This window comes from Ipomoea nil, unplaced genomic scaffold (assembly GCF_001879475.1).
Source record: "Ipomoea nil cultivar Tokyo-kokei standard unplaced genomic scaffold, Asagao_1.1 scaffold3025, whole genome shotgun sequence".
NCBI classification, from domain to species: Eukaryota; Viridiplantae; Streptophyta; class Magnoliopsida; order Solanales; family Convolvulaceae; genus Ipomoea; species Ipomoea nil.
Window position 1 is genome coordinate 451910 of NW_017619453.1, and position 15705 is coordinate 467614.

General features: G+C 34.1%; 2 protein-coding genes across 2 annotated transcripts; one reads left to right on the top strand and one right to left on the bottom strand.

Annotated features, from left to right (window-relative positions):
- Positions 1 to 244: 244 nt before the first annotated feature.
- LOC109163399 lies at positions 245 to 6904 on the bottom strand. The gene is made up of 7 exons (XM_019312141.1): positions 6723 to 6904; positions 6495 to 6627; positions 6159 to 6434; positions 5702 to 5915; positions 4385 to 5533; positions 2950 to 4302; positions 245 to 321 (listed from the first exon to the last, which is right to left on the bottom strand). Exons 1-7 carry the CDS (start codon positions 6902 to 6904, stop codon positions 245 to 247), a joined length of 3384 nt encoding a protein of 1127 aa, XP_019167686.1.
- Positions 6905 to 11900: 4996 nt separating this feature from the next.
- On the top strand, positions 11901 to 13983 carry LOC109163400. Its single transcript, XM_019312142.1, has 4 exons — positions 11901 to 11906; positions 12035 to 12201; positions 12338 to 12458; positions 13954 to 13983. The coding sequence occupies exons 1-4, from the start codon at positions 11901 to 11903 to the stop codon at positions 13981 to 13983; spliced, it is 324 nt and encodes a 107-aa protein (XP_019167687.1).
- The last annotated feature ends 1722 nt before the right edge of the window (positions 13984 to 15705 follow it).

The following is a 15705-nucleotide window of genomic DNA, read 5'->3' on the forward strand; positions in this document are numbered from 1 at the left end:
TCTCTTATGAACAAATTCCATTTGTGTATTTATTGAGTATTTTTTGTTATATTGGTTTTCTTGGGTATATATGGATTCTCTTACTGGACTCTATCAGTTTTTTGGATTATCTTGTTGGGTTATCGTTTTATTTGGCTCATCATAATCTCTGGGGTCTCATTTTATAATCATCACCTTATTTGGATTCTTCTTGGATTATCTACTTGATGAGATTATTTATGAGGAATATTTTGGATGTGATTGCTTATAAGGCTTTATCTTCTTGGTGTATGATATCTGATACTGATGATGCTGCTGACGGCTCAGTTTCGGGCACCCCGTCTGCACAGTAAAACTAATCCACTATTATGATGTTCACCTTCCTTTGTCATTTATTTGGCAAAAAGGGGGAGTTTTTGGAGTAAGGGGGGGTATTTTTGGATACTTTTGGATCTTTTGGAAGTGTTGGATTATTATGGAAGTCATAGGACTATGATGAAATATTTGGCAGTGGTTATATTTTTGGAAGTGTTGAATTGTTATGGAAGTCATAGGACTATGATGAAGTATTTGGCAGTGGTTATATTTTTTGGAAGTTTTTCTGTTAAATCATTATGGAAATAATTGGACTATATTTGTTAGGGGGAGTAGTAGTTTTGTTTGGTGCACCTAACAAGTTGAATGGATGTTTCGTTTTATGCTCTACTCGCATGAACAAGTTGATTTATGATGTGGTATGCTATGAATTCGCTATGAATTCAATTCTACTGTGTGTGATCCAGGCTTGAAGAATTCTAATCAGGTACACTATTCACAAATGGTCCAAAAAGAACTTAAATTGTTATATGTTATTATTATACCTTTGTGTCTTGTTCAGTACCTATACTAAGGGCTATAAATAAAATTAAATTGATTTTTGCCCAAAGTATTTGATACTCAAGTTTTACCAAATAAAGCCAAACGGGGAGATTGTAAGTGTAAAATTATTTACACGGTAAAACCTTATTGGCTATTTTATTTTGTAAGTGATTTTATTAGTTTTAATTAAATAGTTAATTAGATTTGTTAGAATTATTTTGGACCATGTGATGTCAAAGTGAGTGGACAGTATGCAATGATATATGAAGTCAGCGCATGAAGCTTTCAAAGAGACAAAAATGTGTGGCTATGAATTATTCGAACCAAGTAAAGGCTATGATTAAGGATCACAAACAAGGCTCAACATCTGCTATAAAAGGGTGCTATTCGAAAGAAGACATTGCTGATTTTTGGAGATTAAAATTCTGAGCACACATCTAATTTACAAAGCTTCATATTTTTATATGTTCCATTTTTAATCTTTAAGAATATTTAATATGTACTACATGACTAGTATGTGGTACTGCTGAAGTATCTTGTGAAGATTGTTCGGGTATTCGTGTGTCAGTCCTGATAGGTGTTAGAAAGAGTGGTAGTGGTAAAGGCTGGAGGCCATCTATATTTACCTCTTGTAATACTCCTTTTGGCGAACATCTATAGTGGATTGGGCAGACGTGGGTTGCCCCGAAGACGTAGGAGAAGGAGCTCCGAACTGCGTAACAATTTCTTTGTGTTTTTAGATTACTTTATGCTTTCTGCAGTTATTATTTACACTTGCTTAAACGAGTTTAATTAATTAACGAAACTGGTGCATAACTTAATTAACGAGTAAAAACGCATTGCTTTTGTTTTTTCAAGTGTCACGGTGCAATTTCAGCATTCAATGATTATAAATCAGGAACTTTGATAATCATTTGATTTTCTTTCATTAAAAAAATAATTAATTTAAGTTCAGTTTTTTTTTTCGTCTAATTAATCTTCTTTTGATTATTGAGAACAAAATTTAATATTTCAATTATGCTTTTATCAATGCATAAAAACTTCTAAAAAAAAATTTGTAAGTTAATTTTTACTATATTATTATAATAATATCTATTGTAACCTTTTATTTTGAATTATTTATTGTCATCATCTATTGACAGTAATTGTCATTGACAAACTCTCAAAACAATTTGTCTCAACAACGAATGGAAATTTAAAAAAGAATCAATGATTTCATTATTGTGGATGAAAAGTATGTACGTCACTTTATTCAATCGTTATGCTGTGGAACTATGTCCACCTTGCAATGTGGACACAGTTTTATGTTCATAATTACTGAACTATATGTTCATAATTATAAAGCTATATATTCATAATTTTTGAACTTCATATTCATAATTATTGAACTCTATATTCACAATTACAGAACTCTATGTTCATAATTACTGAACTATATGTTCATAATTATAAAGCTATATATTCATAATTTTTTAACTTCATATTCACAATTATTGAATCTCTATATTCATAATTACAGTATTATATGTTCATAATTATGTTCACAACTCTATGTTCATAATTATATAACTATATGTTCATAATTTTTTAATTATGAACCGTTTTGGAACCGTGTCCACCTTTGTCCACCTTGCAAGGTGGATACGGTTCCACATCATAATTTTCCCATTTTATTGCTCTTATTACTTAAACTAGTAGTTCCACCCGTGCGTTGCACGGCAATATATGTAAAACATCTAATATAAATTAATTCCTTAAAATATATATATATATATATATACTTCTGCAAAACATATAGTATGTATTAAACATTATTGAATACTTCTTTATATACGACATTTGTAGTCGTATTTTTTTATTGTACATTTTCGTCTGAGATAAGTATTTTTAATCCGTTAGGATTACTAACTCTTGACAATGCTACGTACATTTGACCATGATTAAAAACCGGCCTCTTCAAAAACAAACCCACATTAGATAGTGTTTGGCCCTGGCTTTTATTTATTGTCATGGCATACGACAACATTAGCGGAAATTGCTTTCTTTGGAATTTAAAAGGCAATCTTGGATCCGAAGGTGTTAAGGACATCCTTGGAATTAAGACCTTCGTACCAGCACTTGATCCGGAGAGTATTTTAGCTTCTAAAACATGATCCGCTAACTTTGAAATAATCATCCTTGTCCCATTGCACAACCCCAGTGAGTGATCAATATTTCTTAACAGCATCACTGGCGAGCCAACTTTGAGAGTCAATGAGTGATTTGGAACTCCCGAACATCGTAATCCATTTAAAAACTCTGGTGTGTGCAGGTCCGCCAGCATGTCAACATTAGAATCAGATTTGCATACGGAGTCACAACTGATATAGGTCCTTCCTTCAGCATTGTTATAGTCATTCATGTATTCGTTGACTGTATCTACAACATCCAAAGTAGGTGCAAGTATGGCACGATCTTTTAGGTACTCATTATCTCTGTGGCCACTGCGAAACATAGGGAAAGTGCTATCAACAATTGTAGCAATAGGATCCTCTCCACAACTGAGCAAAAATTGATCGGGAATCTGTATCTCAGATTCTCCATCCATTGAATCACCAATGGTTCCATCACCTATATTAGCAATCCACTTTGCAAAATCAGCAATCTCTTGAACTTCACTATCTGATCTCAAAGATCTAAGCCTTAGATTTTTTGTTAACCTAAAAACTTTACAGCTTCTCCAAAGATAGGATGAATTTATAGTTGCTCGCACAATATCTTGTCTGGTGCCCTTTGGAATGACTGGTAGAATTTGTCTGAAATCTCCACCTAACACCACTGTTTTTCCACCAAAAGGCATATCGAAGCTGTTATGATTTTTGACACGCATTATATCTCTCATAGATCGGTCCAACGCTTCAAAACAGAATTTATGCATCATTGGAGCCTCATCCCAAATGATCAACCTGCTTTGCACGATCAAGTGTGCCAAAGGACTGTTTTGGCTGATATTGCAGGTTGAATCTTCATTAACAGCGATCGGAATGGCAAACCTTGAATGTGCAGTCCTACCACCTGGTAATAGAAGGGAAGCTATGCCACTTGATGCAACATTCAGTACTATCTCACCCTTTGACCTTATAGCAGAAGATAATGCTCTCCACAAGAATGTTTTACCCGTTCCCCCATATCCATAAACAAAAAATAGTCCTCCAAGATTATTCTCAGCATCTTTCAAAACATTGTCATATATTGTTCTTTGCTCTTCAGTTAGTTTATCCACCAAAGCATCATTCTCTTCCTTCATTGCAGTAGCATCATATGCCAATTCCTCCTGTATCAACCGATTGATTGTTCTGCAGTGATTAACTACATCGGCTATCGGCATCCCCGGAAAGTCTTTCAAACTTTTTCCCATAGCTGAAAGCATTATTTCAATCTCCGTAAGTGCAAAATTCTTCTTCTCATCTTCAGATATAATCCAATCTGTGACAATATTATTTACACTACGTGTAAAACTTTTGTTGTAAAATAGAACTATAAGAGTAAGAATTGAATAATTTAATACCTGGCTTTCCCAATTGTTCTCTAATCTTGAATTGTGCATCATCTGACAAATGAATCCACGCAGCCTCCCAAACCACCTCTGGTTTTGCTATTGAGTTAGTCATCAAGAGAGTGACAAATAATCTTCTAAGATTCACAGCTGTGGCCCAATGACTTGCTTCTTCTATAGCATAAACATACTCCCTGTCAGCATCTACTAATCCTCTTGCACAACACGCATCCCTAAAAGAATCATATTGGACACCATCCACTGTTTTTATATCTAAATAACTTGTCGGACCTTTGACCTTATTCAACAGACACCTTAAATAAAAGATTTCCCCTGATCCAGGAGGCACATAGAAAACTCTACCGATAGAGAATCCTCTTTTTCTAGGCTGCCATTTTCGAATATCTTTCTTCCACACAAACTTTGTTGGCATTTCAGCATATGTCAACTTTCTTGCTTCTGGGAAGTTTTTATTTGCCTCGAACCATTCTAGGAACATGCTTTGCAAGATTGTTGGCCGACTGAGTATGTTATCAACGGGGTCATCATCTGCGAAAACAACACTTTGTTGGTTCGGCAAGTGAAAGCTTAATCGTTCCACTGATGGTGTCCTAAACTGTATATCAAAACCGAACAACCGCCACGATGCTTCACACGGAGATATGTACCTACAATCATAGTACATACTAATTTCATCCAGAACTTGTGCACCATCTTGATCATTGCTGGTTCTGTAAAACTCTGCTGTTACCCTGTCATGACCCTTGTTCACGTACTTGAATAGGTATTTGATTGAACGGGACTGATTACACCATTCAACATTAATATGAGCCCTATACTTTAACAACAAATGTCTATTGTGTGGTACCACGTACCTATTATCCAAGTCAATCCCATTGCGCGTCACAGAACGACCATTGTCTCTTCTCCGATATATAGGATAGCCATCCTCATCAAAAGTTGAGCAATTAACAAACTTTTTGGGAAAATGTTTAGTACATTTACCATTTGCCATACAGGGAGATCTGAATCTGGCTTTCCCACAAGGTCCATGCATCATAAACTCCTCAACTGCTTTGAAGTATTCTGCGTCAGCTTCTTGATCAGGCAGCTCAGCGGAAATAATGTTGTCCAAATTGTCAACATTATGATGTCCATTGACTTTATCAAGAAACAACAGGATATGAGCATGCGGCAAACCTCTTTTTTGAAACTCTATGGTATATATAACTGGTAAAAAAAAAAAAGAAACATTACGAATGGCAAAAAAATTCTAACATTTATCTATATGAACTGTTTTAATTAAATAGTGGCATGTAATTTACGTACCTCCCATCACTGGCCCAAATAACTTGTTCTTCCGAAAATCTGAGATTAGAGCATCCAATTTCATTTTGAATAATCTACATATTATGTCAGGACGATCTTCAGCTTTTAACTTTCGATCCTTCAAGAAGCGTTGTACCTCGGGCCACTTGGGGTTGCAGGTGAATGTGATAAACAGATCTGGATATCCAACCAATCTACATATAGCCATAGCGTCCTGATAATTTTGAATCATGTATCTAGCACCCCCTGTAAAACTTGAAGGCAATATTATCCTCTTTCCTTGAGTAGTGGGGTCAACTTCACCGCGTGTTAATGTATCATTCAAGCAATTATACGATTCACACCTCAAACTTTTTTGGTGTGTCCTTATATAGATTAACCTTCCTGACTCAACCATTGTATAGGCATCTACCAAAAATTGTTGGAATAACCTCTTTGAATGCAATAAAGTAGATACCTCAGATAACCTTGACTGTATACGGTATGCAAAATATTCTCGAGGACTTATCCTTTGACGGCCAGCACTTGTGTTTCCTTTTAATGTAGAGAAGGGAATGTCTTCCCTGTATCCGTCCTCACCATACGGAAAGAGTAAAGGGTATTGCATTGGGAGGTATGCTGGATTCAACTCACTAATTCGTTGCAATAGGCCGCTCTTGGTTTCGACCATAATGTCACGTTCTCCAATATTTGTATCAATGTCACCCACAATTAAGGCTGCAACTTCCGAAACCTACGGCAAATTGTATGTTCTTGCATCCTTTGACCTCTTCCCTAGCAATTTAATTTTTACCTCAGCAAGCGGATTCTTTTGCAGCTCAGATCGTGCCATGTGGAATGACTTGACTAATACATTACTGGTATCCAAAACTTGTTGGATATCATTCACAATCTCAACATGGATGCCATTTTGGTCACCATCTTGCCTAGCATACGACAAAAAAGATTAGAAGTTGCTAAAAACTCATTTGGATACAAATATTGTAGAACTTATATTTAGAAGTAAATAACAGGGACGTACCTCACAGAATTGATACGATTACTCAGTTCATTATTAGTATCATATATATACAACTGTGCAAAATGTGGTCTTTTCCCGTCTACCGGCAGGAGACTACCAATGTAATGGAAGTTCTGGCCATTGATCCGGAAAACAGGTGGACCACCGTTCTTGTTCACGCCCCGATCTATCTTACCACCCATGGACGTGAAGCAAAACATGCTATTGTATGTTCTAATATTTTGTAGGAATTGCTTGTTTTTTTCTCCTTCTCCAAAAAACAAATTGTAAATTGCATTCGGTGGCCTCATGGTTGGTGGCAATTTGATCTTACCACTGTTGCAACACATTGAATATTTTGGCATGCCGTAAACAACTGTTTTGTTGATCCGCTCGTCGTACCAAAATAGAGCTCCACAATGTTGACAGGTGTTACTTGCATCCCCAAGATCTTTGTATTCAACTACATGGATACATTAGTTAGTTAAATAATAATGTACAACTGAATAAATTTTTAATTGACAGAAGCTAGGTAATAATAAATCAATTACCATTAGGAATATGTTGTATAGTTTGCTGCTCAATTCCAACCAACCTTCTAAAATAAGAATAAAAAACTAACTGTAGTTAAACAACTAACTACATACAATGGCCTCTTAAGATTGTAAAACACATATTTTTACACATGTTAGTGGATATTGAACTTACCACAACTATATTCCTCTTGCACCGGAGTTATGCGATTAGTAGTGCATACTTCTTCAAAATCTTGAAACAAATCGCGATTGACCTCATTATCTTGACTATGGTCTTTTCCATCATTCATGAATGGCCTCTTGTTGCATTGTCTTGTACCTAACTTATTTAAAGTATAAGTTAGAGTCCTACCACCTAAAAATTAACATTACAAAGTTAAAACAAACGGGAAAATACATACCGTTTGATACATCCTGTAGAGGTGACCGTCTGACCTCCGACCTAGTTACTGTACCTTTTATGACAAATTAAATGTATATCGTTTTGTCAATAATAGAGTTTTGATACCAAACAAATAACATACAATTTATATGCACAAGATTAACTAACCGGTCAATGTAGGTGTTGTTGTACTTGATAAATATGGAGATTTGCCGCCTAATACAAAATGTCTGGAGTTGCTATTAGCTTTTGTATACTCCATGTGACAACTACTCATACATATATTAAAATTATCTTGATTAACTGCAACAAAATAATTCGGAGGTTCAACAAACATTTCTATATAGTGTATTATACCGAAGGATATACAGATATATAAATCCAAGAAGTGTAAAGCGTTTACCTGTTGTTAGACAACTTCTTGGTGTCGCATTTGAAGTACCTGTTTGTTGTGGTGTTAAGTTTGTGGCTAAATTTGTGGCAGTTTTTTTCACCATACGGTTGTGAGTGCTTATAACAGGCGAATTCTCATCATTTTCTGCATTAAAAAGATTCAAGGGACATAATAAAGTATCTCTTATTATAATGTCCAAAAATAATATAACTTAAGTACAGAAATAACAAAAAATTGAACATATTGTGCACAAATTTAAAATAGACCATCATGGACCAATGGTTCACACAATATTGTGGACCACTACCCACAAACTAAACATGGAAAATAATTTTTGCATACCTTAACTTCTAACTATTTCAGACCAAGCCCATTGCTATCCAAAAAATAAAAGCCCATTCTACCACAACAGATCATACCAGGCTTATTTTAACAATTAGAAATTAAAAGCCCAAACCCGGCCCACTATATGTTTGCATAACTTCACTTCCAAATCGGGTATTCTACACTTAGGTGGCATTTCTTGAACCCTCATCTCCGCAACCTTCTTAGAGCTAGCATCTAGAGAACACTACCCACCCTTATCTCTCACAATGTTCAGACAAACCCACCGCAATTCCGATACTCCAAGCCAAGAGTCTGCCATTCCAGTTTGTAGATCTTCGTTAATTCGTAGAAGATCTCAAAATGACTGGAACTGTTCATCTAAGCTAAGAGTAGATTACCCACAGTAATGAAACACAAATTACAGATCCGCGGTGTGGTTGTGAGAGGATCTATGGTAGTATTCTCCGATCTGCGTTTTTATAGTCGGATGGCAGTTTTTTGAAGGTTACAACGGTGATCGATGATCTAGATCTTCACGACATACCTATTCCACTATATCCGATCTAAGGCCTGTAAGCTTTAACACCCTAATTTATTTCGTATTTGATTATAGATTAAAGCTAATTTTGTGTGGTAATTGTAGATATAGAACACTATAGACACCGTACACAGTTCATGGACATAGATGGAAATTACAGTATATTTTTTCGCAATCCAATGAAAGATAAGTGATTTAGTGGATTATTTGCTACCAAGTATGTGTTTCAGATTATATACTAACAACATTGCGCTGCTGAAATGGCAGATTTGCAGGTTTTCTTTGTATATCTAAACTACAAAGGTTGGAAGCTAAGCATTCTTGAATCTCTAAGATTTGGTAAAAAACAAGGATATTTATGCAATTAACTGAGACAGTCAGGTAAAGTATAAACTACAGTTTGAATATGTGTTTATGGTACCTTTATTGTCGATCATGTGCTTCCTTTTGCTTCCAATTATTGTAGACTTCACTATTTTCCTCATGTTTGAGTTGATATTTTGTATGTTCCACTCGGTTGTTGGTATTTGGTTTCCAATACAAATACTTGGATTCAAATAGGTTATGGTGTTATATGGTTTATTGCCTTTAAGATTGCACTTTAATAGGAATGATTAAAAGCAATGATATGACTCTTCATTTTTTATTGGAAACCAACAAATGAAAGTAGTTTTTATAGAATTTAATATACATGTTCCCCTGGCTTTAAGTTTGTGTTTATTTTTCTATATAAATTGTGACTAACAGTTTTTTTAAGTGTGTGGCAAATGATGAATTAACACTTCTGATGCCAATCCATTTCAACTACAACTTAGTGGCTTTTCAGTCTATAAACTTTACATGGCTCTTAGTTTAACAAATAGCCATTTCGTTTATTCTCTGCCAATGTGGTAACAACTTACAGGATTAAAGAGTATAGTAAATAAAGGGCTATTTGTTTCATCCATATTCTCTGCCAATGTTTCATCCAAGCATCATTTTTTTAGGACTAAGTTTGTTTTATTTGTTATTTGTTTATTCTATTTTGTGACAGAATTTTTGTTTTTATGTGTTCACAATTGATGAAGTTACATTTTTCATCGAATTGTTTACAAATTTTTTGAATTGGTTGAGGAGAATTACCTGAACATGATTGGTGATTACTGATCGAAACATGAGTAGTTCTTTGTCCTTAAACTTAGCTTTTGTGTTCTAAGTTTAAAATAGAGTAATTTATTCAATATTCAATTACATATGTAGTGTATTGCAAACAATTTTATTCCTACATGGTGTATTTAGGGTTCATTATAAATAGGCATTATACGTAATTATGTACTTTTACAGCAGCAGTTTCATTTTTTAATGTAAGCAATTCCTCAGTCTCAACCAAATTTTAAATATCCCTGTTTATGATTTTTCAATACACATGAATATTTTTTTTCTTTAATTCACCTCTAATTTGTAGATTAAACATAGTTCTATTTTAAATGTAGTTACAATAATGTAAACTAAATTATACTTACCACATTATTCTTAAAAAATCATTTATTTTTGGTTACTGTATTTTCAAAACTCCACTGGATACAAATTTCCAGTGCACAATTTGAACTTAACCTATATATGTGGAACTTTTATCACCAAAATTGTGCACACAGTTCAAATTAGTCCATTTTGAATTAGAGTATGTCAAATGATGTTTTTTATGAAAATCTGTTATTATCATAGCAGCTTAATTGTGGTCTTTAAGTCAGGAAGTGTTTTATTATCTATGTGAGGTGTTACTGTGTTAACAAAATGTCCTAAGTGTTTTACCACATTTTTTAAGTGTTTTAAAATAGACATGGGTGTTTTAACAACAATCTTTATTTAAAGATGCAGAATACTCCCATAATTTAAGACTGTTTGCTTATACTTTTTTGATGCCTAAATGACTGCTTGATATACTAACAGTGCTTGCAGGGCTCTTTTTTATAACTGATTGTCAATATTGAAAGCTAAATCTGCATATTTAGCATTGTAATTACATACAGTCCTAATTACATTACATAGAGTCCTAATTACACTACATAGAACCCTAATTAAATTACATGAGTGTTTGGGTGACTTGTGTTTTCTGCCTTGTTGTCTACAGTTTTCTTCCTTGGTGACTTGTGTTTTCTTCCTTGGTGACTTGTGTTTTCCTCCTTGGTGACTTATGCTTTCTTCCTTGGTGACTTGTGTTTTCTTCTTGGTGACTTGTGTTTTCTTCCTTGGTTACTTGTCCTGCATACAGTTTAATATATAGAACAGTATAGGGTAATAAACAGATAATTAGAAGTGTTTAGGATAAGTCCTAGGTATAGGTAAATATAACAGTTCCAAACAGTCCAAACATAGATTCAAATTAAAAGTAAATTGTTCAGGGCACACTGGTGCAATTAAACTGGCCAAATGTTTGTCTTCAAAATAGGAACAACCACAAAAATGTGGTAACAGTTTGTCATTTAAAGGATCTCTTAAATCTTCTCTTGCTTAACAGCAACTGTTTTGCCCTTCTTGCAAGAGGAGGAGAATTGGTCCATAAGAGATCGCTTAACACCATTAGCCTCTAACGTTTCATGGTCTAGGCTTTGAGACTGTTGCATAGGTAATGGGCTGTTGACCTCATTCCCTCCATTTGAAGCTTCCTGTATATTAAAATAAGCTTAAATGTAAAATATGTCAAAGTAAGTTAAGAAATGAGATTAGTTATTTGACTTTAGTAGAATAGAAAACAAAACCTGATCAGACTCATCTTCTTCCTCCTCGTCCTCATCTATCATTCTTGATATCAAGTCCTTGTCTTGTTCTTCAATGAGTTTAGAACAGTATGCTGACACCAAGGCTTCATCCCTTAGAACTTTCATAACAGTGTATGCTGCATTAGATCCCTTCATGTACTCCAATTTTAATGATATCTTGAATACCATTCTCATTCCGACTAATGATTCCAACTCTTTTGGGATGTCACAAACCTAACATTAAGAAAACATAATATTAAAAAAGAAACTAAAAAAAGGTCTATATGGATGTGTCAATTAAGCGACAGTTTTTTACCTTATTATACTTTGTGTACAGAATATGTGCCGGGATACCAACCAATTCAGAACACTCCCTATCCCATAATAGGAACGGAGCGTCTCCAAGACCTTTATCTAGGACAATCACTCTTACACGATACCTGGCCATACCCTGTTTGTATTTCTTATCACAACTTGTACATTCAAGATCAGTCCCATCATTAAAAAGTTTCCTGTTACATCCCGGGGACATGCAAGATATGTACATCCATCCAAAAGAACCGTCAATTGCAACAATTTCAGCAGGTACATAAAATTCACCATTCTGCAATTGTATATAGATTCCTTTGTTACTATTTCTTATGTAATGTAATATATGTTATTAAATCTATACAGACTACATTGATTACAAATAGGGACTAACCTTTGTCTTTTTCAATAGCTCCTTGACTGTAGTTACAGTCAAGGCACCACTTGTAAAATCATCAATGCATGTGGATTGGGACAGCACTGTTGCAGTACTTATACTTCGTAAAGGACTGGTTGAAGCATTTAACCTACAGGTGAACACAAATTTTTATTCATGTGTAGTAGAATAGTTGATAAAATGTATAATTTAGGAAAAAAATCCAGGCACTTACTGAGACCTAAAATCAGCAAATTCTTGGAAAGATGCATTGAAATGGAGTTGGGTAGCATCATAGCAGCTAGTTATTCTGACTTCACCTAATTTTGCATGTTAGATGGCAATGAACTATGGAAATATATAAATAAATGAAAGAATAATACTGTATATTAACTTACCATTGACCACCTTTGCCCGACATAGCTGAAGAACCAGAATTAATGGTTCTTTAAGACCTGAATCATAGTATGGTAGCATGGCACCAACATGAGAGTCCCACACAGTGCACTGCAAGAAATTACCCCTATAGCAAAGTGTGTTAGACAAAATATAATCTCTGGAAATATAGGTACCAATTTTTTAAATTGAAACTTACCCATTATCAGCCATTTTGAAGTCTAGGAGTTTGGCTGGTCTACCCCCTATTATTTTGTCTACAGGAGCATGGATCTCTACAACTCTGCCTATTAAATCTATTTCATCACAAATATAGAAGAATAAAACTTTTTGAAATAAAAACAGCTTAGACAGTATACAACATGAGTAGAATTCAAAAAGTCTTGAAGTAGAAACATATTACACAGTAGACAAAATGAGCAAAATTAAAAACAGCTTACTTACCAAACAGCACCTTGTCATTCACCTGAGTAGGGTCTTTCAAAGAGTCAAAACTTTTAAGCTGGAACATCTTAGTAGGGAAATCTTTGGATTTTATGGCCTTTACCTGAGTCTTAGAGTTTAGCCTGATCATATATTTGTGATCACAAGTTTTGTACATATAATAATGGGTGAAAACAACAAAATTTTTGACTGAATACAGCTTCCCTTCTTGGAAAACATTGTTGTATTTTTTGACATCATTACTTTGGAGGTTCAAATGGATGAAAGAGGCCTGCAACATTAGCATAAGATTAACCTTAAACAGTGTAGACAAAAAAACTGTATAGACTCTAGATTTAAAGTAAGAATAACCTTAAGCAGTCTAGATAAAAAACAGTATATACTCTAGATTTTGGTGAAAAATAAATCTCTGTAAAAGAGACTATAAATCTGTTTATAGTGCATGTATTAATCTAGAGCATATAACTGAGTAGAGCAAAGGCATTAAAAATCAACACAAGCTTTGAATAATAGAACAAAAACCTACCATAAGGAAATCCATTATTGCTAGAGACATGTAAATACGTGGCGGTATATCTATCTACAGTGAACAGAAGAATACAATATCAAAAAGGGAAGATCATACCTCTGCATCACACAACAAAACTTCTCGACTCTTAATCTCTGTAGAGCCTTTTTCATAGATTTCGTAACACCGCACACATTTTACTCTGATTGCTTTCTCCCTATCAAGAGGACCAATATCCTTCACAGCTACATACATTGGCATGCTTATCTTGCAAATAATTTGTTTCTTTTTCTCTGGTTCACAGGTGATACGAACTGAAGCAAATGTGGAATAGGTAGTGGAGGTCTCCATAGTGATCGGTTTATATAGAATGGAGAACTGCAATTCAAAATCTATGATGTGTCTTGGAACTATGAATGTAAGCGGGCGACCTTACAGTTTCCAAACGCATGGGGATCAGACATTAGATCATTGAGTTTCTTTATTATAATTGTATTTATATTGATTTTATCCAGATTTGATATGTATATTTTCGAAGTAGTGTTTAATCTAAACAGTCTCTTTAGAAGTATGTAATTAATAGAATTCTATTTAAATTCTATTAAAATTGCTTTATTGTGGTTGATATTAACAAAAAAGTAGGCGGCATAATTAATGATCACGCGTTAAGCATTAGTTAACAGCATTTAGTTTCGACCTTAATCTCTTATATACAAAGTGACGTCGTTTGCATTGAGCGGGAATTTTTTTGGGTAGAAAGTTGTTGCTTTATTATAATAAGAGATTAAAAAATACTACAACAAAAAAAATAATATATATGCATTTAATTAATTTAGAATTAGATGTCTCACAACACATGAAACATGTAGGTGAAAACTACCACTACCAAATATCAACATGTGCTTGTAAGATAAAGAGTTCATAGCACAACTAAGATCTCAATCATATACACAACAAAACAAATCTAAAACTTCATACACCATAATCTCATTGCATGCTGAATCTCTCTATGATACTACCAATAAACCAATTGCACATGACACACTACCAAAAAAAAAAAAAAAAAAAAAAAAAAAAAAAAAAAAACATGTACTGAAGATGAAAACAATAACAATGCTACCTAAAAGAGAAATAGAAAAATTTTAACCAAAAATAGTATTTATTTAGACTATCGCTTTTAGACTTAGTACTTAGATTAACGTTATTACAAAGTTGCAAACATTTATTTTTGTGACAGTTATATATAATCAATCTCTCATATATTATCTTGCATTTATATACTTTAAATTACCGATTTAAATAAATAAATTCAACATTTATTTACCTGTGCATGAACATCTTTTATATAATATTGCATTGATATACTTTGAAATACTTATTTAAAAATAAGTATTGGGCATTATCCTATTCGCGCAAAGCGCGTATAAAAACTAGTGCATCATAATACAAGTTAAGATCTAGAGTAAACTTGAACATATTTGCCCAAAGTTGTCCCTTAACAGCAGATGGTGATTCATCAACAAGATCAACCCTTAAGTCACCATCTTTTCCTTTCAAAAAAAAAAAAAAGTAACCATCTTTAGGACCAAGAGATTCATCAACTAGCTCAAGTGCAGCAAGTGCAAATTGACAAGCAGCTTGTATTGTTGAATGAAAAAAATTGTAAAAATGGCGCACCTTAAAAATGAAAACAACGCACCTTAAGAAGGAATCTCACGCACCTAAAGCTTTAGACTGACACATCTTAAAAAGGAAAATAACGTATCTTAAGAAGGAAAATAATGCACCTTAAAAAGGAAAATCACGCACCTAAAACTTTAGGCTGACGCACCTTAAGTTTCAACAACTGACGCACCTTAAACACACAAACAACTCACCTTAAGAAGGAAAACCACGTACCTAAAGCTTTAGACCGACGTACTTAAGTTTCTAACAACTGACGCACCTTAAGCACACAGCACAAAACCACGCACCTTAAGTACAAAAATCACGCACCTTAAGTACAAAAACCACACACCTTAAGAAGGAAATCCACGCACCTTAAACTTGACCTAGA